The sequence below is a fragment of the Anolis carolinensis genome, chromosome 4 (assembly GCF_035594765.1).
Source record: "Anolis carolinensis isolate JA03-04 chromosome 4, rAnoCar3.1.pri, whole genome shotgun sequence".
In the NCBI taxonomy this organism is placed as follows: Eukaryota; Metazoa; Chordata; class Lepidosauria; order Squamata; family Dactyloidae; genus Anolis; species Anolis carolinensis.
The window spans coordinates 185,396,554-185,422,699 of record NC_085844.1 but is presented as its reverse complement, the minus strand read 5'-3'; the positions used below and the strand labels follow the sequence as shown (position 1 = coordinate 185,422,699).

The 26,146-nt window shown below is 39.0% G+C and overlaps 1 protein-coding gene across 2 annotated transcripts in view; it reads left to right on the top strand.

Moving 5' to 3' along the window:
* dmap1 (DNA methyltransferase 1 associated protein 1) overlaps positions 1 to 26,146 on the top strand; it is a 40,219-nt gene that overhangs the window by 6,027 nt on the left and 8,046 nt on the right. For both annotated transcript variants that reach the window (XM_008109510.3, XM_008109511.3), the window contains 5 exons: positions 1,170 to 1,365; positions 2,972 to 3,130; positions 3,693 to 3,860; positions 4,800 to 4,985; positions 10,105 to 10,176. In XM_008109510.3, the coding sequence (XP_008107717.1) occupies positions 1,170 to 1,365; positions 2,972 to 3,130; positions 3,693 to 3,860; positions 4,800 to 4,985; positions 10,105 to 10,176 (781 nt within the window). The remainder of the gene's footprint in view (positions 1 to 1,169; positions 1,366 to 2,971; positions 3,131 to 3,692; positions 3,861 to 4,799; positions 4,986 to 10,104; positions 10,177 to 26,146) is intronic.

Below are 26,146 nucleotides of genomic sequence, written 5' to 3'. Positions count from 1 at the left end.
GAAATTGCAGCCTCTCTCAAAATTAAATTAAACTTATTTTTCTCTTTTAGGAATATAAGGTACTTTATTTATATGAAGATAAAAGATATTTTATGTTTTTTAATAATCATACAGACAAATTAGTAGAAAACCTACATGTACAAAAACAATAAACCAACACAAACAACAACAGCAAAAGTTAAAAATACTTTTTCTAGAATAAAAAAAAACCTCCTACACTCTAAACATCAAAAAGAATTGACTACATTCAACCCACATTATCTGATCTAAGGGCTTTACATTCTATGATACCTGATGTTTATAGTTTTATAATTTTCCACACCCATTAAATGAAAAAGAACCATTGATATATCCTTTCCCCACATACGGTAATAATACTGTTAGGTTTATGTAAATAAAATTATAATTTTTCAGCTTTTTTTTGAAATTTTCAAAAGTATATGTGCTTTATTTTTTATTCAAGATAGTTTACCTTAAAGTGCCTAGGCACATGCCTAAGGTAGGATAATAAGAAATAAGTGAAAATTAAAATGAGAAACCTTTAACATTTACCAAGAAAAAAAATATTTTCTAGTGTTAGAAATAGGGCTAGGATCCAGATCAGTTCAGGGCATCCAAACAAGCTTGGAGCTCTGTTTATTAAGTTGCTACTGCATTTATCTCATAGCAAGTTTTATTTTTTCCTGAAATTGGAGAGTTGTTAAATAATTGTGATATCGTGTGTGCTAATTTTCTCACCTGTTTTATACGGCAATTCAGTTAGCTGATTTATCTTTATCACGGATTGATGTTGCATTTAAACTGACAAACTATGGTTTGTGTATGCCCTCCAGATTTATAATTGTACGTTATGGCTTGGTGTTCCATGTGACTTAGTCCATTGTGTCATGCTGGTACTTTCTGGTCCTTATTTATGCCTTAGTGTGCTAGATTCATATATGCTGCCCCTCTTTGATCTATAGAGATTTATGTGGTGTGTTAATCATATAGGATTGATTATATTGGATAAAGGTCGAGGTTGATTTTGTACCACTTGTGTGTAAAAAATGGTAATAAAACATTTGGCTTTTAAGCCTTGCTTTGGAGATCATGATATGGGGCAGTGGAAACGTGAAGTGAGCCTCATGTGGACAACGGAATTTATCAATATGTACCATGTGTTTTTTCAGAGATGCACCTCCTCTTCTGCCAAGTGACACGACACAGGGCTACCGCACCGTCAAGGCAAAACTAGGCTCCAAAAAAGTGCGGCCTTGGAAATGGATGCCCTTCACGAACCCTGCGCGGAAGGATGGGGCAATGTTCTACCACTGGCGGAGGGCAGCAGAGGAGGGCAAAGATTACCCTTTCGCCAGATTCAACAAAGTATGGATCCAGAGTGTGGATTAAGGCTTCTATATAGTATTTGTGAAATATGAAACGCTAAATACGTTTCCATCAAAGCATTTGAAAGGATCACCTTAAATACCTTTATCCTGTCATTTGCTTTCTCACTTTGTCTCAGTGTTAGGAATATAACACTCTGATTGTCAAATTGTAGGAGACTGTAACATATTATATTCTTCTAATAAGATGCTCTAGATGTTATGTCCTATCAGATCCACCATGGCTGGTGGTTAGGGATCATAGGACCTAGATTTCAGCGTTGTATGGGGAGCTTCAGATTCCATGAAGCTCGGATTTCATGGCTTATGCACCAATATTTAGTGAATGCACTGCTCAGCTATCTCTTATTTATTTATTTATTTATTCATTTCGATCCTGCTTTTCTCCCATGGGTGGGATTCAAAGCGGCGTACAAAGTTTAAAACACAAATACATATACCTCAATACATAAAATATATAATGAGCTAAAACATCATAAGCCAATTTAAAAAATAATTCAATTCGAGCACCCCTTCCCTCTTAACACCTCATGGAGGCTGTGGCAAAACCTCTTCTGAAACAAACCTTCCCTGAATCCTCCTATACTCAATAACTATAAGCCACTCCAGCTTTCTGTTTTTGCGTAAGGTACTGGAGCAGTGGCAGCTTCTCAACTCCAAAGATTCATGGATGAGATGCATTATCTAGATCTGTTTAAATCTGTTTTCAGATTGGGGCTGGCTACAGGGACGGAAACAGCTTTGGTTGCCTTTGTGGATTACCCATGCAGGGTACAGGACAGGAAGTGTGGCTCTGTTGCTTCTGATGGACCTCTCTATGACTTTCAATATCATTGACCATGGTATCCTCCTCTCTGTGATGGGGCTTGGAGCTACTGTTCTACAGTGGCTTCATTCTTTCCTGGAGGGGTGATCTCAGAAGGAGGAGCAGGGGGATTCCTGCTCAACCCCTTAGCCATTTGGCCTATGGAGTCCCCTAGAGTTGATTTTGCCACCATTTTATGTTTTGGATGTGACAACCCATGGCTGTTGAAATTATATACCTGGAGACTGTGGATCCAGACGGTCCACTGTATGTTGTTAGCTGCCTTGAGTCCCATTATCAGGAGAAAGATAGGATATAAATAAAAAACCCCAACATTGATAATATTAATAATAATGATAATAATAGAAATAGCAGCATAGTTCTCAGATATGCATATACCTTGTGCATCTACTGTCTTGAGAATTTATCCTCAGCTTAGAAAACAAAACACAAAAGTAGTAATCATTTTCTAGCACTTGTGTTCTGCACAGCAGTTTTAATTTAGGGAAACAGGACTATGCTACAAATAAGACAAGAGCTAAGGAGGAAGACGTTTCCTTGTCTTATTTGGGTAGCAGCAAAAATGAAATTTGGGAAATAAAGTTTGAAGATACTTGTGAATGTGGCATAGGAAAGGGGTTCTGTCATAATTCTTTATACTGTGTAATCCCAAATTTGTTTTGCTTAAAAGTATTCCTGCTAGACAGGACTGCTATCCATTTTTATGAAGAGATGCTGATGTGTGAACAATCTCTCTGTACTTGTTCTCCTGCTGCTGCAGACTGTACAAATTCCAGTCTACTCAGAGCAAGAATATCAGATGTATCTTCATGATGATGCTTGGACCAAAGCTGAAACAGACCATCTTTTTGACTTAGCCAGAAGGTTTGATCTCCGCTTTGTGGTCATTCATGATCGTTATGATCATCAGCAGTTCAAAGTGAGTGATTAACTTGCCTGGCTTGGTTTGTCACATAACTCATAGCTCCAGTTTACTGATCTATGGCTAGACAGGTGGATCCTGTAAGAGAGATAATGCTGAACATAGAGTGAGAATCAGTAATGCATAGTGGGTTGATTGCATTATACACATGTGTTCTGGTTTTTCAAAAATTTACTTATGACATTTTAACAATATCTGTGCATGGAAGTTAGTAAAGGAGTGAGGGAAATTGGGTTGATAAATCCAGTAAGATTCTCTTCCATACTGAAACCTTTATTGCGGAGGGGGAGAGGGGGGTCATATAATCTTCAATACCTGACAAGATGCAACTGCCATTTTTAAATCTCATTTCCCTTTTCTCCCTCAAGCAAGCTTTTAGTTTTGCAATTAAAATGGTTTAAGATCAGAGAAATGAGAGTGAGAAGCACTCGATGCATCTTTTTCTGCACATCTAAGCAAAATATAAAGAATGATTGGCAGTTATGAAGGGCTAATCAATGCTAGCATGCATTGCAAACCTCGTGTTAATATCTTTTTCATCCTCTTGTTCTGTTCTTAGAAGCGGTCAGTTGAAGACCTGAAGGAGCGCTACTATCACATCTGTGCCAAACTGGCCAATATTCGTGCTGCTCCAGGCACTGACCTGAAAATCCCTGTCTTTGATGCTGGTCATGAAAGACGCCGGAAGGAACAGTTAGAGAGGCTATATAACCGAACGCCAGAACAGGTAATGCAAAGGCAAATGTCTCAGATTATCTTTAGATCAGATCAGTGGCAATAGCAATGAAATTGTGAGTATGTCCCAATATCCTTTGTAACTGTTAATCTCTAGAGAAGTATTAGTCAAGTAATCTGCCTCAGTGTGACTAAGGATATAATTATCAGAACACAGTATGTTTTAGTTTGAGAAAACCCCTGAGTTTGAGTTTGAGGTGCCCATTGCTATTGTCACGCATCACAATATATTTCTTGAGTTCAGATAATGCATGTAAAATATTTGTTTTCCTGACTAATGATGGGTATTCATAAAATGTACTTAGAGAAGAAAGGTTACCTCTAATAGAGCATAACCTCAGCATCATGCTTTTATGAAGTGTTATTGTGTTTAAGGATTTGATGATGGTCTCTTGACAGTAATTGATTGACATGATATGAAGATGTAAAATATATGCAGATGTCCACATTTCTGAAGAAATGAAATTGTCAACAAAGCAAGAGGTAGTTTTGAGTAGAATTCCTTTTCCCAAAGCTTTAAAAGAAGACAGAACAGAAACCGTAGTGGGAAAAAGAGCCAACGTAAAAAGTAACAAAAGGGAAATACAAGAACTTAGAAAGCTGTGAATAGCAGAGGTGTGAAAGTAAAAATGGGCTTATGGAGAACACTTTCTAAGCGGGATCTAAGAAAGGAGAGAAGGTGAAATATGGGCCCAAAAAATATAGAACAAGACATACAACTTGGGGCCTGAGGTGTGAGTATGCAGCTCTCAAGTTTTAATTGTGACCTCTTTTTCCTTTTGCTGAATTCCCTTGGCAATTTTTGGTAGTGGCGAGAGAAGAATGGTTTGTCTCAACCTACATGAGAAGCATAGTTGTTGCCACTAGATGGTTCTTTTGTACCACTTTAACAGCCATACTTCTACTTGTCTTGCTTCTTTTTCATCTGAAGGTGGCAGAAGAGGAATATCTGATCCAGGAGCTGAGAAAAATTGAAGCCAGGAAGAAAGAGAGGGAGAAGCGAACACAAGACTTGCAAAAACTCATTACTGCTGCGGACACAACCACTGAACAAAGACGTGCGGAACGCAAGGCACCCAAGAAAAAGCTGCCACAGAAGAAAGAAACTGAGAAACCTGTAAACATTTTATACTTGTCCTCTTGCCCTTGCTTATGGTACCACCCTGCCTTTTGTCTGGGGCTGTGGGTAGGATAGTTGTGTGGTCCTAGATATATGCAAAGTTTCTATGATTTGGGTTGTTTTTTATTAGAACTTGGTATTTCTTGAGGTAGCCATATATAGGCTGCACAGAGGCCAGATTTAAGCTGGAAGTCACTGAAATTTCTGTTTTGAATTGGTGGCAAACTACAAACTGTTCTTAAAGAGCAAATTCTTTGATGGTCAGAAACATGTTCACTTCCATGTTATGCAGCATAACAACAAGATCAACAGCGAGAGAATAATCTGTCTTGTTCCAGTGCAAATATTAAGGATCGGCAGATCATTTTAGCTATGGTTCCTGTCAGTTGGACACACATCCATTTGTAAGGCCGTTTTCGCATTTTTGCCTTACTGTGCAATCTTTAAAAGTGCATAAATTACATATTTAAATATATGTACAGTAGAGTCTCACTTATCCAAGCCCCTGGATTATCCAAGCCATTTCTGTAGTCAATGTTTTCAATATATCGTGATATTTTGGTGCTAAATTCATAAATACAGTAATTACAACATAACATTACTGCATATTGAACTGCATACTTTTTCTGTCAAATTTGTTGTATAACATGATGTTTTGGTACTTAATTTGTAAAATCATAACCTAATTTAATGTTTAATAGGCTTTTCCTTAATCCCTCCTTATTATCCAAGATATTCACTTATCCAAGCTTCTGCCGGCCCGTTTAGCTTGGATAAGTGAGACTCTACTGTATCTGGAACTAATTTCTTACAAAATATGCTTTATTTGTAAGAATAATTTCTAACAAAATAAAATAGGTTTTATTTTAATGTATGTATTTCAGGACATTTTGTCCTAAAATATACATTTTAAATTGTTTTTAGGTTTTTGAGCTCAGCTCAGCACACACTGAAATTCGTAATGAATGAATTCCTCAAGGATCATAGCAGTTAGTCTGTGAAATCTGCTGCCAAAGCAGAGGGTGTAAGCTTACTTAGATGGAATGAATTTTCTCATTCCAGAGATAAACCAGTATTTTGGGAATATTAACAGGGGATGAGTTAATGATCCCTCCCCAACCTATTAAGGAATGTTATTCATTGAAGGCTGCAGATGCTAGGCAGGGCCGGGTAACGTAGAAAAATCACCATTGGCCTTGTAGTGCTTTTCAATGCATTTTGCACTGTTTTATTTTGAACACACCATTCTTTCCGTGAAACAATGAACTGATTATATAGTATTATTCTTTTCTGTTGTTTCTGACTTATGGCAAATCTAAGGTGAATCTATTACAGTGTTTTCTTGGCAGAATTTGGTCAGAGGGGCTTACCCCTTCCTTCGCCTGAAGCTGTGAAAGTGTGACTTGCCCAAGGTCATCCAGTGGATTTCCATGGTTTTAGTGTTTGATTCAAACCATGGTCTCCCTGTGTCCTAGTCCAGCTCTCAAACCATTACACCACACTGGCTCTGTAGGTATGGGGAAATTAATGGCTTTGTATATGAAAGTATTAGTAATGTTTAGAATAGAACACAGTTTGGAATTGCTTCATGAAATTTCTAGAAGAGATTGTTCTTTGTTGTCGTTGTGAAGGGTGAGATGAAGAAGTGGCCACTAAATATACTCTTTTTGTTCATATGTAAAAATGAATAATTTTGTTTGCCAATAAATGGCTTTCTAGATAGATTGGCTTACAGGCAGGGGTTGGGATGTCTCAAAAACGTTCAGCTTGTTTTATTTTTTTTCCTTTGGAAATTATTAGTACTTTGCCAACCATATTATGTCATGCCAGTAGGACATGGGATGAAATAGCCACTCGACACGCTTGTGGCAAGTTTGGCTAACTCTTCGTATTTTGCCTGGGGCCCTTGTATCAGAGTGTAACACCTCAGGGCTCCTGAAGGCAGCTTCTGTTTTGCACTTGTGCTGTTTCAACCATGACAGAGTCCATTAGGAGTCAATTACCAACTGTAGCAGGAAAATGTTTTTTTTTAAAAAAAAAATGCATTTTAACTAAGAATTTGAATCAAGGGCTCTATCAGCATCATCTCAACAAAAGGAAGTCATTTACCAAAGAGTCAATTGAGGTTGAAGCATTTACAGCTCATGCTGGCGTGTGAGGTATAGCAACTTGTTTAATTGCTCTGATGTGAGGTGAAGGCAGACTGTGCGGTGTAGGAGGGAGTTAGTGTATCTCTCTTTTTCATTAGAGACTAGGTGGATAATTATTGAAAGGAGGGTAGGAAAGGCATGCCCCAAATTTCTCTTAGAGTCTCTTGAACTGAATGAAATAGATCTTCCGTAGAAGTTGGTTGCATCTACTTGTGTATTTATATGATGAAATATTGTAGGTCCTAATAGCCATTTTACTGATCCAGAGATATTTAAAGGGCACTGCTTCCCTTCCCTTTGCTATCACAGCAGTCTGTATAGCTTTGGTGTAAGTCCATGGAAGTTGGAATAAGTTTTTTTTTCAGATGTTCCGAAAGGTAGAACACCACGTCCTGGATTCAAATTACAAGAAGTCTGGTTCTGAATAACCACTTGGAATGTCTTTTTGATTATAACATCTGTTTGACAAAGGGAAAGACGTTGAGTTTTCATTGCTTCTTTAACTCAGATTTAGAGAATACTGATAGGAAAATATTGAACTGTTCACAAATCTTTGGCTGATGCGAGAAAAGTGGTCAACGAACTAACACATACGTATCAAGAGACAAAATATAAATAAAACTGTTTTTGTGTGAAAATGGGGGGCTCTATAAAATAGAGACTTGCAATCTTATATCTGGCCCCAACATGCGCCATGAGACACACTGAACCCAAGAAGCAATAAGAATGATTCTGACAATTCTAAAAACATGAAACTGCAGACAGTCATGTCCAGTTTCACTTTTTATTTTGGGAGGAGTATGTTTGAGAGTTTGGGTTGCTCTCTGCGCTATGCCCAAAATTAGCGATTCTAGATTGCTCAAGGACAAATAAAATCCTTGCCCCCTTCTAATCTCCCCCAAGATACTGTAGAGGTAAATAATGCCTTTTGGGGAGTTTTGTGTGGCCTGCAGGCTGCACTTTGCCCCTTTATCTTAGGAATATAGGCTTCCCACCTCTGGAACCACTTCAGCCTTATTCCGTTTAGAAGCAATCCTATGGTATTATCACAGGGTATATATGGGCTCCAGTTTCGTGAATGGAAGAGAATGGCTTGTTGTAAATGAGTCATCATGTTGGTAGGAACATGGCTAGATACAGCCAGAACAGCTTTATTTTTGTTATGATGTTTGAACCCAGGAGGAAGCCAACATTCTAGCCTGATTTCCCTTCAACCATACTATTAACACTAGAACAAATCTTTGATTAATTCTCTAGTTTGTTTGAGGGTAAGACAGCTGGAGAGTGGGCTCTCTGATCATTTTGCATATCAAACGAACACTGAGCTAAAGTTCCATGGATAATTTAGCCATGGGAACAATGAGACTGGAGTGTCCTAGTAAATTGCCTTTCCTTGATATCCTTTATTGTGACATCTCTATATGGCCCTGTATGGCCTTAGCAGTCAGAATGAGCATAGTATTTTTATATGAATGCCATTAACTTTGGGGATGTGGCTATCATTTATTTTTTTTTAATTCTATAAATTATAATTTCTGGCAATGAAAATCAGAAAAGTTGTTATGTTTTATTTCTTACCCACCTCTCCTCATGGCTTGAGGTGGGCTACTACATACCTAAAACCACATAAACATATAAAATACACATATTAAAATGTATTTCTGCAAAATATATCCTTTGTATCTTTTGCAGCCTAAAGATATCATATTACCTTATGTGTGCGAGATGTGGAGTTCAGTGTGAAAAGGATAGAGGAATTTTTAGATTTTTAGAATTTTAGAAAGGATAATAGACTTTTCTCTCTTGGATTACTTTCTTTCTTTGCTGAAGGCCCTTTAAAATTATAGCATAATTATGTGAGAATTGATTATATTGAAACATTTGTAAGTCTACAGTATTTAAAGAGCAGATAATTTATATGTTTAGCTTATAGTGGTGAAATATTTGGCCAGGAAGAAAGGGCATTATTTCTGGTGAAAAATGCAAAGCGCTATGAGATGGGCAGACATTCCCTCAATATGAACTTCACACTACAGCCAGATGAATAGGGCAGAAACCATAACATTGTGTAGGTAGATATAAAAACTGGTTTTCTGAATATTAAAAAACAATGCTTTGCATGCAGATTTTTTAAACCTGTTCTATTTGTTGATACATAGTCATGATCATGATCATAATGCTGTACACAGGTTAGGATTTGGAAGTGGAGAGATCAGGCCATTCAGGTGAGAGTGTGCTATCTACTGAAGCTGTAAATTAAAAACAATTGAGGCTAAAATCAACACATTTCAAAATGGTTCAAAGCAGAGTGAGTAGATGAACTTAGTTTTATCTTTGAAGGAGATAGACCTATTGTGAGAGTGATTTGAAAGAGCAAAGAATCAACCTGGGAGTTGGAAACCTGGCAGCTTGACTTGCATGGTTAGAACCAAAATGTTCAAGAAGTCGATGTCTTATAGTAACAGCTAGTTCAGAATCAAACATAGTACGGTACGGCTGTTTTGTTTTAAGTATTCATCACTTTGTGCTTAATGTGAACCACATCTGCCTGCCTTCTATTTCTGCGAGACCCCCCTCAGTAATACCACACTGTTTGCTTTAAATGCAATTTTCCTGAGATAATTTTAAAGCCGACACTGTGTAATCAGTATGAATAGATTTGTACTATGAGAGATTGCTGATATCATGGTGTACTAAAGCCATCTTGGTACAATTTGAATGGCATTTAAACCAATGGATTAATGCTGGTGTTAGTGCAGCATTCTAAATCCAGAGTTTGCTTCAGTCCTACTTATGAAATCAAAGCATTTATATTAAGAAAAAGTTGTGTCCTTCTGAGTTCTTCAACATAAGTCATTGCAAGTAGCTGTCTGACAGGAACTGATTCTTCCCCCTTGGTCTTATGGGGTTCTCTTTGTGCCTCCTCTTATATTTTTTAACAACATATTGTGTTCTTCTTTTTTTAGGCTGTCCCTGAAACTGCTGGCATCAAGTTTCCAGACTTCAAGTCTGCAGGTGTCACGTTGCGGAGTCAGAGGGTAAGCTGCTGTAATGATCATTGGGGGCTGGCATCAATGGTCGCTTCTTTCCTTTTCTATCTATTTTTCCTTTTAAAGCTTCTAAGTGTCCACTGGAGTGTGGGCTGCCACAGTTAACTGGTTTTCAGCAGCAGAATACAAGCTGTGTGTTTTGCTCCAGAGGTCCACTAGAGGCGCCATGGCTGAACCTACCTTTTTGTTTCTTAAGACTCCATTGGGCTGAACCTCTCTGCTCATATGTTTCATTGAAAGGCACCCTATAATGTGGGATAATGATACACTGGCAGCTTATGTAGCCAGGAAAGCATTTAGGGAACTTCATTGGAAAGTGGATTACAAATATTCCCAATTTGTAATTCAAATTTCATTATGAAATTTTAAATGAAACAAATTTCATTATGTTTGAAATTTGATATGCACCCAGACAGAGAGGACAAGACATGGGATAAAAATGAAATTCTAGTTTGTTTGTTCTCAGCTTCCACCCAAGAAATGTTTACATATTCCTGGATATCTAGATACAGTTTATAAACATTTATTCGTACCAAATAGCATTTGCAAGTCTTCCTTTTTTTGTGTAGTACAGCTGAAGCATTTAATATTGAGCTCAGGGGTCAACTTTTGGGGTTGGGACCACAGTTTAAGAAGCGGTGTTCTAGATCAGAGTTTCCCATTTTGTCAGAACTCAGGACTCTTTCCTTCATGAAGGGGATTAGAGGGTGAGTGGGCATGAGGTTTTCAGCAGTTGTCTGAACTTTGTTAAAGTGTAGGAGGGAGTTTGTTCTACCAAAGTCAATAGCTTTCCCCCACTCCTCATTATTTCAATTTGGTAGGGACTTTGAGCAGGTTGGGGATTAGCTCCTTAAACTGTTATTTGAAATTCATGAAACATAAACATGTATATTTTAACCACCCTTGTTTGATCAGGAATGTAATAATCAAAATTTTTTGTGTGTTTTAAAAAGCTGGGTCAGAATGACAAGGATAACCCTTTTCTCAATATGTTTGCATTTTAAAACCTTCATTATTATAACAATTTTAAAGTGGGAACTGTTTCACTTGAATAATTGCCTAGGAACTTATAGCTCTTCTGAGATCTTGAGGGCTTTAAAACGTTACATTTACTTCAGCATGATTCCTTCTAGATATATTGGATCTCTGTTTCTGTCACCACGACCAGTAAGGCCATTGGCGAAATCTAGGATGGAGAAGGCTGCTGGAGGGATGTGTCAAGGTTACCTGTTAGTAAATCTGACTGTACCACTGAAAGAAATCATGGCTGAGGGAGAGAAGATGTGGATAGAAAAATGTTGCCCTGCATTATGGGAATTGACTTTTGACTAATTACTTAACCTTATGTGAAGCTTAGCTCATCTGTTAAGGCAGGTATGGGCAACTGCAATAGCAGTGAAGACTATTTGTAAGTTCTGCAACACCCAGCTAGTTGCACTCTCTCTAAACCTACTAATAAACAGCTGAAAAGTGCAGCTGGAAAAAACATTTATTGTTATTGGCATCTTTATTATTATTATTAAGTATATACTTTCATATGTTTTTCTTTATCTGGATGAAATGGAAAGGTCTTATAGTATCTGACATTCAAGGAATGTCTTTGGATTTATTTGGGAGGGCTCTCACCACAAAGAATTGGTTTTTTGGGGGACTCTATGAAGGCTATTGTAAATTAGGCCTCCCTATGAAAAGCCTCTGCAAACACCATGGACTCCAGGGGCTGCAGTGTGCCCCACTCCCTATTTAAGGACATGGTATGATTTCTGTTTCTTTGTGTGTAGAACATTTGTTTCACTTGTAGCCTTTATGCAAAAGAATCACACAAAATGAGAAGATGTGTTAAATTCTTGTCAGTGCTCCCATAATCTTGATATTCCAGTGATCAAACAATATCAGTAGTGTTTTAATTGGGCTTCCGTCTGTAAGGGTGAATAGTTTTATCTATGCGGTTGGCACTTGGAAATCTGAGAAGCTTAGCCATTGTTTGTGTGACATTTTAAGAGTTTCAGTAAGTTATTGTGATTCTAAGTGCTGACTTGGATTTGAGAAAGCTGGCTGCACTGGGACATGATGCCTGCCAATATGTTCTCTTATGCCAGTCCTCCATGTCTCTGTTTCTGATTGACAAGGTTTGAGATGGTGTGCAGTGTGACATGCAAAGGTGAGTAGACATGAAGGCCCTTGGGAGCAATTGGAAGAGGATTTGTTAACTGCCTGGATTAAGTGTTCTTTCTAAACAGCTTATTCAGGTCCTCTTTTGCAATTTGTTGCAATGGAGAAGCCAGGGGGAGCTTCATATCTACAGGCAGCTTGATGTTTTTGCTTCATATTTATGGATAGGCTTGCTTGGAAATAAACACTGCTTTCTCAGTAATAGTTTTCACTTCTTGGATTAATTAAGACCTTACAGTATTATTTGGTGCATAATGCAACGAATTCATTTGAATATGGTTTTTTGAGTAATGAGAGCATAGCACACAGCAGAGCTTTAAAAAAAAGATCAGCATAGGAGTTGACATGCTTGTCATGTAACCAGGAGGTGAAAATGTGTATCTTAAACAAATTTGAAAGTTAGAAAAATGATTATAAGCACTAGTTCCGCACAACTAACAAATCTTTTTTTCCAAATAATTTTATTTAACATTTACTAGGAAAGTAGGGGATAGAGGGGGGGGGGAGGGAAAGAAAAGGAAAAATTTGGGTATAATAGATTCGTTATTAGATTAATTTAGTTATAGATTAATTATTGATTAACTGAATCTTTACAAATGTCTGGTATGTTGCAAGGAGAAAAAAGGTGAGGGTTGTTGAGGAATTAGTTATTTTACATGATCATTGTAATATATTGAGGATTTTAACAATTTAAATTTTAGGTCCATTATCTTCTGTCTTCTCACATTGTCTCCTGGTCCTCATATTTTCTTTTCCAGTTCTTCTTCAATTGAAAGTAAATTGAATTTTTCATAGCCGATTATTTCGCATTAAAATTTTATTAAATTATTTATTATTAATAATATTAAAAAGAAAGTTCTACAGTTTTCATTTAGATTGTTAGTAGGTTAGCCTTTTTATCATTTTATCATTGTCATGCTGTCACTCTTTCTGTATTTCCATCAAATATATTTTCCATCTATAACTGTTGGGGTCGAAAGTTCTTACAAATCTTTTACTTTCACATCTTTTAAAAATCATAATCACTGAATCTTAATAGCTATCTCTGGTTGTTGAAAGACCAAATCTGGCCACTACTTCTGTTCATTTTGCTATTGGGCTGCAATCTTCTTTTTGGCCATTTTGAATTCTCCTGGGAAAAGTACGATGTATTGGTCATACTGAAAAAGGAGTACCTTTTATGGTTTCCAAATGTGCTGCCTTCAATGAATTTGGCAGGGAAAGCATAAAAATGGCTTGTAGTCGTTTGTAAATCTTTAGACATAACTTTAATTGTATCAAATTAAATGTAACCCTCTGTGCAGCCAGTTATGACTGAAAGCATTCAATTTGCATGTGTGTTTTCATTCCTTTTATATTTAACCTTAGTGACATATGGTTCCCCTGGTGCTAATATACATTTTGTCGGAGAATTTTGTTTATATGTTCAGTTACTACTATGGCCCCCTTCTTAGAGGATATGGGTAAAGGATAGATGTATGTATGTTTAAGTTTTCATTGCTCTGAGTCTGTGAAATGACGAAAGAGATCTGGATTCCAAACTGTTAAGTCTTTGATAATGAGGCAAAGCAGTAGGATGAAAGCAAGTTCTTAGCAACCTCAGAGCCACAGAGGGGATGCTGTGGCGCAATTGTTTAGTTCACAGCTGGACATCTTCCACCAAGAAAGACTTCCAGCAGGCAGTTTTACTTGTTACCTGCTAACTAGGATCTTGTAGACAAATTGGTGGTCAGACCAATTAAAAAGAAATGGGGGGAGAGGGAGCTTTCATTCCCATTGATTCACACATCCACCCTCACTGGCTTTTAAATATTTACTAGCCAACTGAGCACTTTTTTAGCACTGATTAATGAGGTACAATCCACTGTGGTGCTTGCTTTCTCCGAGGATGGTGGTACGGACAGGGGCGAGGGTTGTACTGTGCATTTAAGATAAATGAGTATTTGGGTCAAAGCTTGGCGTGCAGAAGGGGGTGGACTTTGGTGCATGTGCGTTTATGTTAAATGTATATTCTGTTGTTTGATTTGTCCCCCATGAAATGAAGGCATGTGCTGCCTGTTTACTCTTCACTTGAGGCTCTTGGTCACCCGCACTCTCTCTGACATTAATGCAAAGCCAGACCTCATCAGCTGCTAACAGGGGAAGCATCTGTCTTTCTTTGCTTGATCAATACTGTCCCTTCAGAGGCCAGGCCTTGAAAGCAGTTACATAAAATACCAGTAATATTTATTTGGATTTGATAAATTTAATTACTTGGAACAATTAATAATTTATCTCTTTAGTATTGACTGTGCTGCGAGGCATTTCGGCGAGATAAGCTGATTGTAATCAGCGCCTCCTTATTAGCCGGAAATTGTATGTTGCCACAACGGGGAAAACTTCCGATGGTTAGAAAGATGAAGTGTTCTTGTTGCTTTTCCTGACACATTCATGTAATTGTGTGCATAGCCAGACTCCAGTATACCAATGTGTGAGATAATAGCTAGGGACAGAGAGCACATGACAAGATGTCTAGGTGGGGCGGGATGTGTTATCTGAATGCCATCTTAGTTTTACTCAGAAATCGTGAGCACTGAAACAGTCTGACTTAGAGATATTCTGTTGGCATCTTATCAGCATATCCAGCACTGCAGTGGTTCACAAGCCCTTCCCTTAATGGAGACCAGTTATGTATTTTGTTTCCATTGGGGACTTGTGTGAGAGTGTGCCATTGTGGCTCTCCATGACATGATAGCTGTGATCCATCAAGGTAATTCTGGTTTAACCTTTCAGTGCAAAAGCAATGGCTGAGCAGAGTAGTTTCTAATAATGAATATCGAAATAAATGGGTGTGGTTATAGCTTAGGCTGCATAAATGAGAACTTCGGGTTTTCATGTCCAGCTGTTAGTTTTATGACTGAAAAACCCGCTAATTGAATTGGGCACATTCATAAACAGAGCCTCATGATCTCAGTGTGGTCAGTGAAGGGGTTGGTTGGATCCACCCACCCACTTGCATGCACAGATCAATTATGTGGAGAATATTTGCAAGAATAAATGTGTCCACATTGTAGCATACAAACCACTAGAAGTTTGTTAATTCAAGCTGCAATTTCTGAATGTATGCTCTGTGACCGTCAGTTGTGGGTATGGAAAAGATACTTAGGAAAATGTGTAGTGTATGAACACTAAATCTTTAACGTTTTGTGCAGGGGAGAGGAATTAAAACAAGAGTGAGTGTGTATATTGGGACAATTGACTGGAGGGGAAAGCTAGAATGATAGCAGGATGAAGGAAAGATTCAGTTTTCAATTCTGGCCCCAACTCATTTTTCAGTTGCTTCTGGGCATAAAGGACGGTTATAAGATCTTGACATTCCTCCTCAAATTTGTAGGTGTTTGGTGAGAGTTGAGCTCAGCTGTGACTATAAAAAGAACTCTGACTTTTTGAATGTATATAATAGAATATAATGTGGGTCAAACTCTTGTGATTTTCCCCAACCAGCATTATAAAGTCTAAAAAGCTGAAGTGGCCCTTTACAGCACCGGAAATTGTTGTGTATTGTTGGATTTTAAACATGGCTCACAGATTTATGTAGAGCAGATCCAGCATCCATGATTGCAGAGCAGATTGTGTAACTTGACTCAGTTTGGTATTTCAAGCATATTGGATTCCTCAGATTTTTTTTTACATTATAAAAAAGTCCTTACAGTGCCATAGCTGAAGTTGTGTCCATGTGTAATTCATAATTCTATGAAGTTACCCAAAAGTGCCCTTAAGTAAAGAATTGATGCAGAGTTGAAACAGTGAGGGGTCATAAGAAACGTTCATCAGTGGCTCCTCCATAGTCATGGAAATCTTAAAGCCCCAGGAGCAGCTTATGGAGGGGTTTAAAAAGTTATGTTGAATCTTGATGTTTGGTAACCATTTCATTTCCTTCCCCCAATATAATTTACTATCTGAATTTAAAAGTTACTGGTTTCTTATTATATAACAATTATTATCCATACAATTTTGCGGAAAGAGTGGTTATATACTTTGAAAAATAAAAAGTGAACACCTTTAATGTGGTGGTAGTTGAGATGGATTTTGATAAGAAACTATGTAGAAAGGGAACTGTTAGTTTGTGAAGTTGGGTGCATTTAATTTTGATTTAAATTATTTTGAAGAAGCCCTGTTGGTTCTGGTTGTATGGGTGGTGTCTATCCAACTGAATTTGCTTAGCACCTTTGATAAGTTTATTTGATAATGTCTTCTCATTATCTATTTGTGCAACATGTTTAAGCAGAAGCTGAACTCTTGATAGCTTTTGATCCCTTTAAGACCCTGCAGGGTTTTGCCCAAGTCCCGTGACTTTAGGATAATAATGCTTTTAGGTGCCTGTCTTTGTCAGAATTATGTCAAGGCATTGATATGAGAGGCTGTTGAACAAAATCCCAGCAGCAACTTTTGCAGTATAAACTTGGAAGAATTTAGTCAGAGTTAACAGTGCCATGGATTACCTATAGTAAAAAAGCAGCTGTAAATGAAGAAATTTCCGTAGAAATGAATTGTCATGATAAAAATAGCATAAACTCCACATTTACGAAAGCAGCTGAAAAGGTTAAATACTTCACATAGTTGTGAACAATCAGACATTAAAAGATGGATTCTACTTAACTTGCAGCTGTGACTGAGAGGTGCCAACAGGATACTGGGTCACATAAAGAGGGGAACTTCCTATGGAAAGCATCCCAATGCTTTTGGAAAATTTAGGTCCCCTTGTCTAGATAATATTTGCATCACTTCATACCCCAAAGGAAATTACCCAAGTGGAGTTTGAGAAGTTAATTCCATAACCTTCCTGGGCAGCCTTTTTTGTTTCTGCACTGCATCTTAGGAATCTGCTAGGAGTACATCCTGTGTACTTGTTGAAGAGAGTTGTAGCTGCATAGAAATGTACTATGTGTGTGTGTACCAGCACTTCCCTTTAGAGCAGCTTCTGCAGAATACAATCTCAGTAAATCATGTTTTCCACCTGCATCTTTTATATAGAACTGTGAATAAATTTTAGACAAAAACATAAAGAGGGCAGGTGTGAATTCTGTAGATTCTTATGTCAGTGTACATCTTGAAAGGTGCACTTTGTGTAACCTTGAAGAGTAACAGTTAGAACTTTTCCCATTTATCAGGTTTAAATGCAGAATGAGACAAGCTCATTTCTTTGGAGTAGGGATCAAGTAGAGACAAATACAGTATTAGGAATTTAAAGGGTCTTGGGACATTTCTGGGAATGAAATGCAATTGAGACGGTATTTTAAAAATTCCATCTCTAGGGATTGAATACAATACTTATATCCTCCCATATATCTCAGGATGTTGCTGGTGACTGACTGGATGCTGTAGAAGCTGAGTAGATTCCCTGATATCAGCCAATACGAGAGTCAGTCACTTTGATATGAATGTTTGTGCAACTGAACTGTATGCTCTGATGGTCTTCCTGAAGAGTGTTATGAGGCCAAGATACACAATCGGCAGCAATGTTCCTCATGTCAAAATCCTTTATATACTTAAGGTGATCCTTGTTAAAGTGATACATTGATCATAGTTCTCTGCCTGCAGCCGTTCTCAGTCACTGCTTGTCAGTGATTTTTGTTATACATGACAATCATTAGATGCCCTGTAGAGAACTGAAATATATCAAAGATTCTTACAATGCATGAAACACTACATTAGTTGTGGTGCAGAATGTAACTAACTACATGTTGCCCAGTTAGTTACATCCAGAGATCACACAAAGAAATGGTCTTCGTAGGAAGACTTATATCCCTTCATATGTCTATAATTATATTTATTTAAAACATCAGCTTACAAAATACAATAATTTGAATCCTTGGCCAGAAAATGAAATGCTTTTGTTTTGAATGTAAGTTAAAGAGCAGAAGCTTTTTGAGCACAGGCGTAGTTGCCCATGTCTAAAAGGATCTGTTCCAAAGAGATTAATGGTCGGAGCTGAGACAAGAAATGGTTCAGTATTACATGTCAGGGTTATCCTATCACTACACACATGTTTATTATTTGTTGTCTAGGGAGGAAAGATGATGAAAGTGAACCAGGTACGAGCCTCAGTGATCCAGACTATAGTATTTTTATCATCTAACCATGATGATTAGGCTATTGTTTCATAGTTTGCTCCTTGCCATCCTGTTGGTGGTGAATGGAAAAGGAATCTCTCAATTGCTGCCAGTCAGCAAAACGATTGTTGGCTAATCACATGGCTTTGATTCATATGCTGGTGTGTTGCCCTTTATTTATTTTTCTTTTGTTGCAGTGTTTAGGCATTTACAGGTTGTTTATAGCGAGAACAAAGGCTCAGAGTCCTTAAATCAAAAGTGATGCTGGCATAATCACACTCACAGACTTGTGTTGCAAAAAGGGCTGCTGGGAGAATTTGTCAGAGGGAGAGAGCATCCAATATATATTAGCCTCAGAAATCCGAGATAATAAATTCTTCAACTTAATGAGCAACCCATTTTTTCCAGATATGAATATTTGGGGACTTTAACAATAATAATAAATAATGTTAGATTTTATGGGGAATAATCGCCTGAACAACTATGGTATGTACCTACTAAGAATCCTTTTGTACTCTCTTGGAAATGAATTTTCTTCTATGTTGAATTGAGCAGCTACCCAGACTCTGCCCAGGTCATATTCCATGTATAGTTAAGAAAGCATTGTTACTTAGTAGGAAAAGTTGTGTTTGGCCACCTGCCGTCTCATATGATAAGACTGAAAGCCATCAGAACCCACAAGTCCCAGCATGGAATAGTGATCTGAGCTGTGTTATGAGGTACTGAGTTGCCATTTCACAGAATTGGCCTGCAGGGGACTAAGGCCACCTCTTGCTTATTGTTGACATTCTTTAAAGGGATTTCTCTCCAGCGGAATCAGCCCTGTGCTTCTGTAGAAGATTTCAGTGTTTTCTCTCCAGTTCTACAGTTAAACTGGAGAGCTATATTTATCTTTGCCATGAACGATCCATATAAGTTTTGGCTGAAAAGGGAGTGAAATAGTGTGTCAGACTCCAGAAATGTTGTGTATGTCAAAAATGTATCTGTACCCATGTGCATCAGGAGGGTTAGCTACAATAACAGTTTCATTGTTGTAGCTACGTCCCCAAAGTGGCCTGAGTTCATCTTAGAAGCCAGACAGTGCCACTGACAAAAAGATTTTTGGGCTGAAAAGGAGAAAATGAAGAGTCAACTATTTTCTGGAGTCAGCCACAGAGATCCCTTTGGCATCCCATTCAACTGTTTGTCAGAAAGCATTTTCCTGCCGACAGAGAACTGCCTTATCCAAGTATCCCTCCAGTTTCGCACTGACCACCTATTTCAGCATATTGGCCAGCAAGTGTTTCTGCCTGCCATAAGAATCTTAACTCAGGGAACGGCTTTTGTTTAGCAATATTAGGGTAAAGAACTTTGGAGCCACTGTTACTCACATTTCAAAAAGTCAATTTTGTCTAAGGAGCAGCATTATCCAGCGTGATGCCAGAGTACACGCTCCCCCCCCCCCCCCCCCACACACACACATACACAAATCTGGAGAAATGTCTGAAGCAAATGGAAAGGCCCTTTTAAAACTACTCACAGACTCTACTTTTGGGCTGTTAAAATCTACACAGATAAATATGTAAGAACATTTAGCTTATCAGTAAAAATCCTGCATTTTGTAGCCCTGTTGTTCTGTCAAGCTTGATTGCAGCCCAGATTCTTCAGCTCTCCTGAAGGGCAGCTGCCTATGCTGCCTTTTGCTTTCTGCTACTGAGGTGAGTGGAGCATTGGGCTTTCCCCTTCTGTTGCGACAGCCAGGCTAACGGAGCCTACCTAACGGATTATCAGCGCCCTGTGAGTAATAGACTCCTCATTTAGTTTTAATACATTTTGCATAGAGAGCAATCAACCTTCATCAGTCTTAAAGATGAATTGGCTTAGCCAGCTAAATTTTAAAGATATTAGTCCGACAGCAGCCGCATAAATCATAACATTTTCTTAATGATGGTAAAATTAAAATATACTCTTGCTTGAAGAAGCCAATGGAGCTTTCACATTCACAGGCCAAGTTCTCCCCCAAAATTAAAGGGAAGCTTAATTGATATTCTCAAAAGCTCAGAAAACTCAAACGGTCCCGCTTCTCCTGAGTTGGCCTCGTATTTCTTCTGCGGTCTATTGGTAGATCTAAATTTATCCAGACTGCTGCTGTCCTTTCCCACCTTTAAGCCAAAAGAAAAATAATAATGCTGTGTGTTTCTAAACTCTTGGGCTTGTTCTCATCCTTTCCAATCCCACTGGGTAGACGAAGGAAGCATCTCCGACTGACATTGACAAAGCTCCTTTTGGCCTTGGAAGGGGAGTCTGTTGCCTCTCGCTAATTTTTTCGCGGTGCTTTTCCAAGAACCTACAGTACTGAAGTGTTTGGAGCTGGGACCCATGGAGAAGAATAAACTAAATTGTTATTTTATAATTAGAAGAATTGCTCGACAAGCCATAAAGTTGTATTTTATAGGATAAGTTGGGGATGTATTTTAAACTCTGAACAGAAGTTGCCACATACTACTCCCAGATTTTCTTCACAGTCTGACCCTGTAACCTGTTGAGCAAGCAGACATATGCTTGGTCTACCAATGTTCAATTCCATGGTAAGGAAAGGAACTTCCTTGGTGAAGAACCTCCACATGGTAGACTTGTACTTTGACAACTCCTCACTCATCACTCTGACCATTGGCCATGCTGCCTGGGGCTGTTGGGAGTGGAAATCCAACAACATACGAGGGTCTCAATTTTCTGGGTGATCAGAAGCTAGCCATATGGAAGAGCCTTGCCTTGCCTTGCGTCCAGCAACTCTTGTTCAGAAACATAGGGGGTCTAGATTTGGAGGTTCTGCTTACCTATTATAAACAGGTAATTGCCACAGAGCGGCCGCTGTTAGCTCCAGCTCCTGCCAACCTAGCAGTTTGAAAACATGCAAATGTGAGTAGATCAATAGGTATCGCTCCGGCAGGAAGGTAACGGCGCTCCATGCAGTCATGCCGGCCACATGACCTTGGAGGTGTCTACGGACAACGCCGGCTCTTTGGCTTAGTAATGGAGATGAGCACCAACCCCCAGAGTCAGACATGACTGGTCTTAACATCAGGGGAATACCTTTACCTTTACCTAATTGCCACAGATGGCTTATCTTATTTGGTTCTTTCAAATATCTAGTATTACTGGCAAAGATGGGTAGAACAGAGACAAAGAGATTACTGGACTTGATTGGAAAAACACCTGTTGGAAAGCAGGGTTAATGGTTATTGCTACAGAAAAGACTTATAAACATCAGTGTCTGGTGTTAATATCTCTTAGAATTACTTTTTAACAAAAATACAGTATCTTTAATTATGTGAAGATTTTGTTCAGCCTGTGTAGTAGCTCAGAAATGTATGCAGATAACCCACATTTTAATGTAGTTGTCACACAACTTAGTGGAACAAATTAATAACGGTTTCAAACTATAATAGTTAGCATTTGTGCAGTTCTTTCAGGTGTTCTGTATGGTTCACGTCCAGACCAGTATGGTTCATATTTAGTTGGGAGGCTGAATCTGAAAGTGGCTTGTTTGGGCCGTTTCATGGGTTCATGGCAGCCATTTGGATTCAGGACTTCCTGATTTTATAGTTTATTCTTTTAGCCTTTAAATAAGGGGTGAGCAAGTCATGTGGTTCTGGGGTCAATTTCCTGCTTGAAAACACTCTGGGGTCCAATGGACTGTCAGAAAAAGCTCCTTTTTTTAAAAAAAAGTCTGCTTTTATTTTTGAAAAATGTGTGCGAGTGTGCAAGGAGTCCCTGTGGCTTATATTAAAATGAATAACCATCTCTGTAGAGTTTATGAGATGGAATTCATACTTTCTTTTTTGCCAGGGAAAGGGTAGTATGTGGGGGTTGTGAAAACATCATTGAGTGATCAGATGTGGTTTCAGGGCCATACTTTGCTCATGCCTACACCAAGTAGAGCACTTCTGCTACAACCAAAAGAGCTGCAGAATGAAATGGCTTTTAGATCCATATACTGTATGAGAGTGGGATAGGAATGGAATGTCCTGGGCAGTGTAAAACAACTATTCTAATCTTCTATTAAGAGAAGGTGAATGAAGATAAAATAGTATTATCTTATGAAGAAAAGATGTTCTCTTCCTCAGAGTACTAGTCTGGGTTCAGGTTTACTTAGTAAGAATAACATCCTAAAACCTACGTCCCCATGTTTTGTTTGTTGACAAGCAGAATTGCACTGCATTGAGATGATGCTACAGAGAATGTTTTCCCTGCCTATTGCAGAAGATCTGGAAATCCCCGTTTCTGTTTTGAATTTACAGCTGAGAAGTTGTAAACTGTTCATAATTGCCAGGTGCAATGCAGCATTGTGAAGTAAATTTTGGTTAGGATAAGGTGAAAGACACTAGACCCCCCGAGTCAGGATGAAGGACTTGATGAAGCCTTTTGTCAACAGCTGACCAAACAGGCACAAAGAAGAGATGTAGTAGTCATGGGAGATTTCAACTATCCTGATATCTGCTGGAAAACAAACTCGGCCAAAAGCACAAAGTCCAACAAATTCCTCACTTTCCTTGCAGACAATTTTATGGTCCAGAAGGTAGAAGAGGCAACAAGGGGATCAGCAACTCTTGATATAATCTTAACAAATGTGGAAGACCTGATCAATACAGTCGAAGTGGTTGGATCCTTAGGGGCAAGTGACCATGTGCTCCTGCAGTTTGCAATACAAAGGAAGGCCGAAATGAAAAAAAGTCAAACCCGCATTCTGGACTTTAAGAGAGCTGACGTCCAAAAAATGAAGGAAATACTGAGCAGCATTCCATGGACGCCAATATTAAAAGACAAGGGAGTTAAGGATGGATGGGAGTTTTTTTAAAGTGAAATACTCAAGGCGCAAATGCAAACAGTGCCAACAAAGAAAAAAAAATATGACACGTGCAAAGAAGCCAGAATGGATGTCCAATAACTTTTAACCGGGCTAAGATTCAAAAGAGACATGCACAAGAAGTGGAAAAGGGGAGAAATCACCAAAGAAGAATTCAAATGTATAGCCAACTCCTGTAGGGAAAAGGTTCGCAAGGCTAAAGCGCAAAATGAGCTCGGGCTTGCCAAGGACATTAAAAACAACAAAAAGGACTTTTTTGCTTACGTTGGTAGAAAAAGGAAGAAAAAGGAGGCGATAGGGCCTCTGTGAGGAGAAGATGGGGTGATGGGGACAGGGAAAAGGCAGAACTGCTTAATGCCTTCTTTGCCTCGGTCTTCTCACAAAAGGAAAGCCATCTTCGACCTCAGCAACATGAAATGGACGAAGGATTAGGGGAAATCCAACCCCAAGTAGGGAAACAAATTGTCTAGGAACACCTGGCCGCTCTAAACAAATTCAAGTCGCCAGGGCCAGCTCAACTACATCCAAGAGTACTGAAGGAACTAGCTGAAGTTATTTCAGAACCACTAGCAATCATATTTGAGAGTTCTTGGAGAACGGGAGAAGTCCCAGAAGATTGGAGGAGGGTAAACGTGGTCCCTATCTCCAAGAAGGGAAAAAAGAACGACCCAAACAATTACCATCCAGTCAGCCTCAAGTCGATACCAGCCAAGATTCTGGAAAAGATCATTAAGGAAGTGGTCTGCAAACACTTAGAAACAAATGCAGTCATTGCTAATAGTCAACACGGATTTACCAAAAACAAGTCATGCCAGACTAATCTGATCTCTTTTTTCGATAGAGTTACGAGTTGGGTCGATACAGGGAACGCTGTGGATGTAGCGTACCTAGATTTCAGTAAGGCCTTCGACAAAGTCCCTCACAACCTTCTGGCAAACAAACTAGTAAAATGTGGGCTAGACAAAACTACGGTTAGGTGGATCTGTAATTGGCTAAGCGAACGAACCCAAAAGGTGCTCACCAATGCGTCGTCTTCATCTTGGAAAAAAGTCACGAGTGGAGTGCCGCAGGGTTCCGTCCTGGTCCCGGTTCTGTTCAACATCTTTATTAACGACTTAGATGAAGGGTTAGAAGGCACGATCATCAAGTTTGCAGATGACACCAAACTGCAAGGGATAGCCAACACTCCAAGCGAAAGGAGAAGAATTCAAAATGATCTTAACAGACTGGAGAGATGGGCCGAAACTAGCAAAATGAAGTTCAACAGGGACAAATGCAAAATACTTCACTTCGGCAGAAAAAATGGAATGCAAAGTTACAGAATGGGGGACGCCTGGCTAGACAGCAGTACATGTGAAAAAGATCTTGGAGTCCTTGTGGACAATAAGTTAAACATGAGCCAGCAATGTGATGCGGCTGCTAAGAAAGCCAACGGGATTTTGGCCTGCATCAATAGGGGTATAGCGTCTAGATTCAGGGAAGTCATGCTCCCCCTCTATTCTGCCTTGGTCAGGCCACACCTGGAATACTGTGTCCAATTCTGGGCACTGCAGTTGAAGGGAGATGTTGACAAGCTGGAAAGCGTCCAGAGGAGGGCAACTAAAATGATCAGAGGTCTGGAGAACAAGCCCTATGAGGAGTGGCTTAAAGAACTGGGCATGTTTAGCCTGCAGAAGAGAAGGCTAAGAAGAGACATGATAGCCATGTACAAATATGTGAGGTGAAGTCATAGGGAGGAGGAAGCAAGCTTGCTTTCTGCTGCGCTGGAGACTAGGATGCTGAACAATGGCTTCAAACTACAGGAAAGGAGATTCCACCTGAACATCAGGAAGAACTTCCTCATTGTGTGGGCTGTTCGGCAGTGGAACTCTCTCCCCCGGACTGTGGTGGAGGCTCCTTCCTTGGAGGCTTTTAAGCAGAGGCTGGATGGCCATCTGTCGGGGGTGCTTTGAAAGCGATTTCCTGCTTCTTAGCAGGGGGTTGGACTAGATTGCCCATGAGGTCTCTTCTAACTCTACTATTCTATGATTCTATGATTCTATGACTAGGGTTTTAAATAAATTGAAATGGACATACCTAAAACCACTCGTTGAGCATTTTGATACCCAGTAGAATTTTTTCCTTTTCAATATTGCATCTAATCTCTTCTGGTGTGCAAGAGTCTGAGCATGAGTAGTCCATGTTGTATGAAGAGAACCAGTTCCCTGCTGCAAAAATTCCCTTTCTGACAAATGAAAGGGAATTGATTGTGTTGTAGGAGGGCCCAATTGCTTGTAGATCTCTCTCATAGGTTGGCAGTCAAAAATGGAGCCTTTGCATTGTGCTCCAGTGATATATCTATCTAGGAAGAATTACTTGAATGAGATGATCCTATTAATTGATATCTGAATCTGCTCTCCATTATTACACTAAACATAGATCAAAGATAGCTTTTTCCTGTCAAAGAATTGAGATAAAACAGGCTAGGAGAGAGGGTGATCCCTATTTTTAAGGAAAAATATTTTCAACACCTGAAGCTGGAAACAGAGTGGAGCCACTAACATGTTCCATCTATTAACATGAGCATATGGCAAGAAGCAAAAAAGCTCCTTGAAGGTAGTTATGGAGACCTCGCAGACGGGTTTTAATACTTTTTGGGGGGTTAGCTTAGGTAGAATGTTAGAAGAATGTTAGCTTGACCATTTTCCCTTCCTTACCAGGGATCTATATTGAATTGTGCCTCGTTTTTCTGTACCCCTGGGCTTTCCCCCATTGACTACTGCTCCGGCCCCTAAGGACCCCCTCAGGTTGCACTGAGGGGGTCCTGCCAAGTGCGATCCCTTACCCAGCTTGGGGTCTGTGCCCTGCC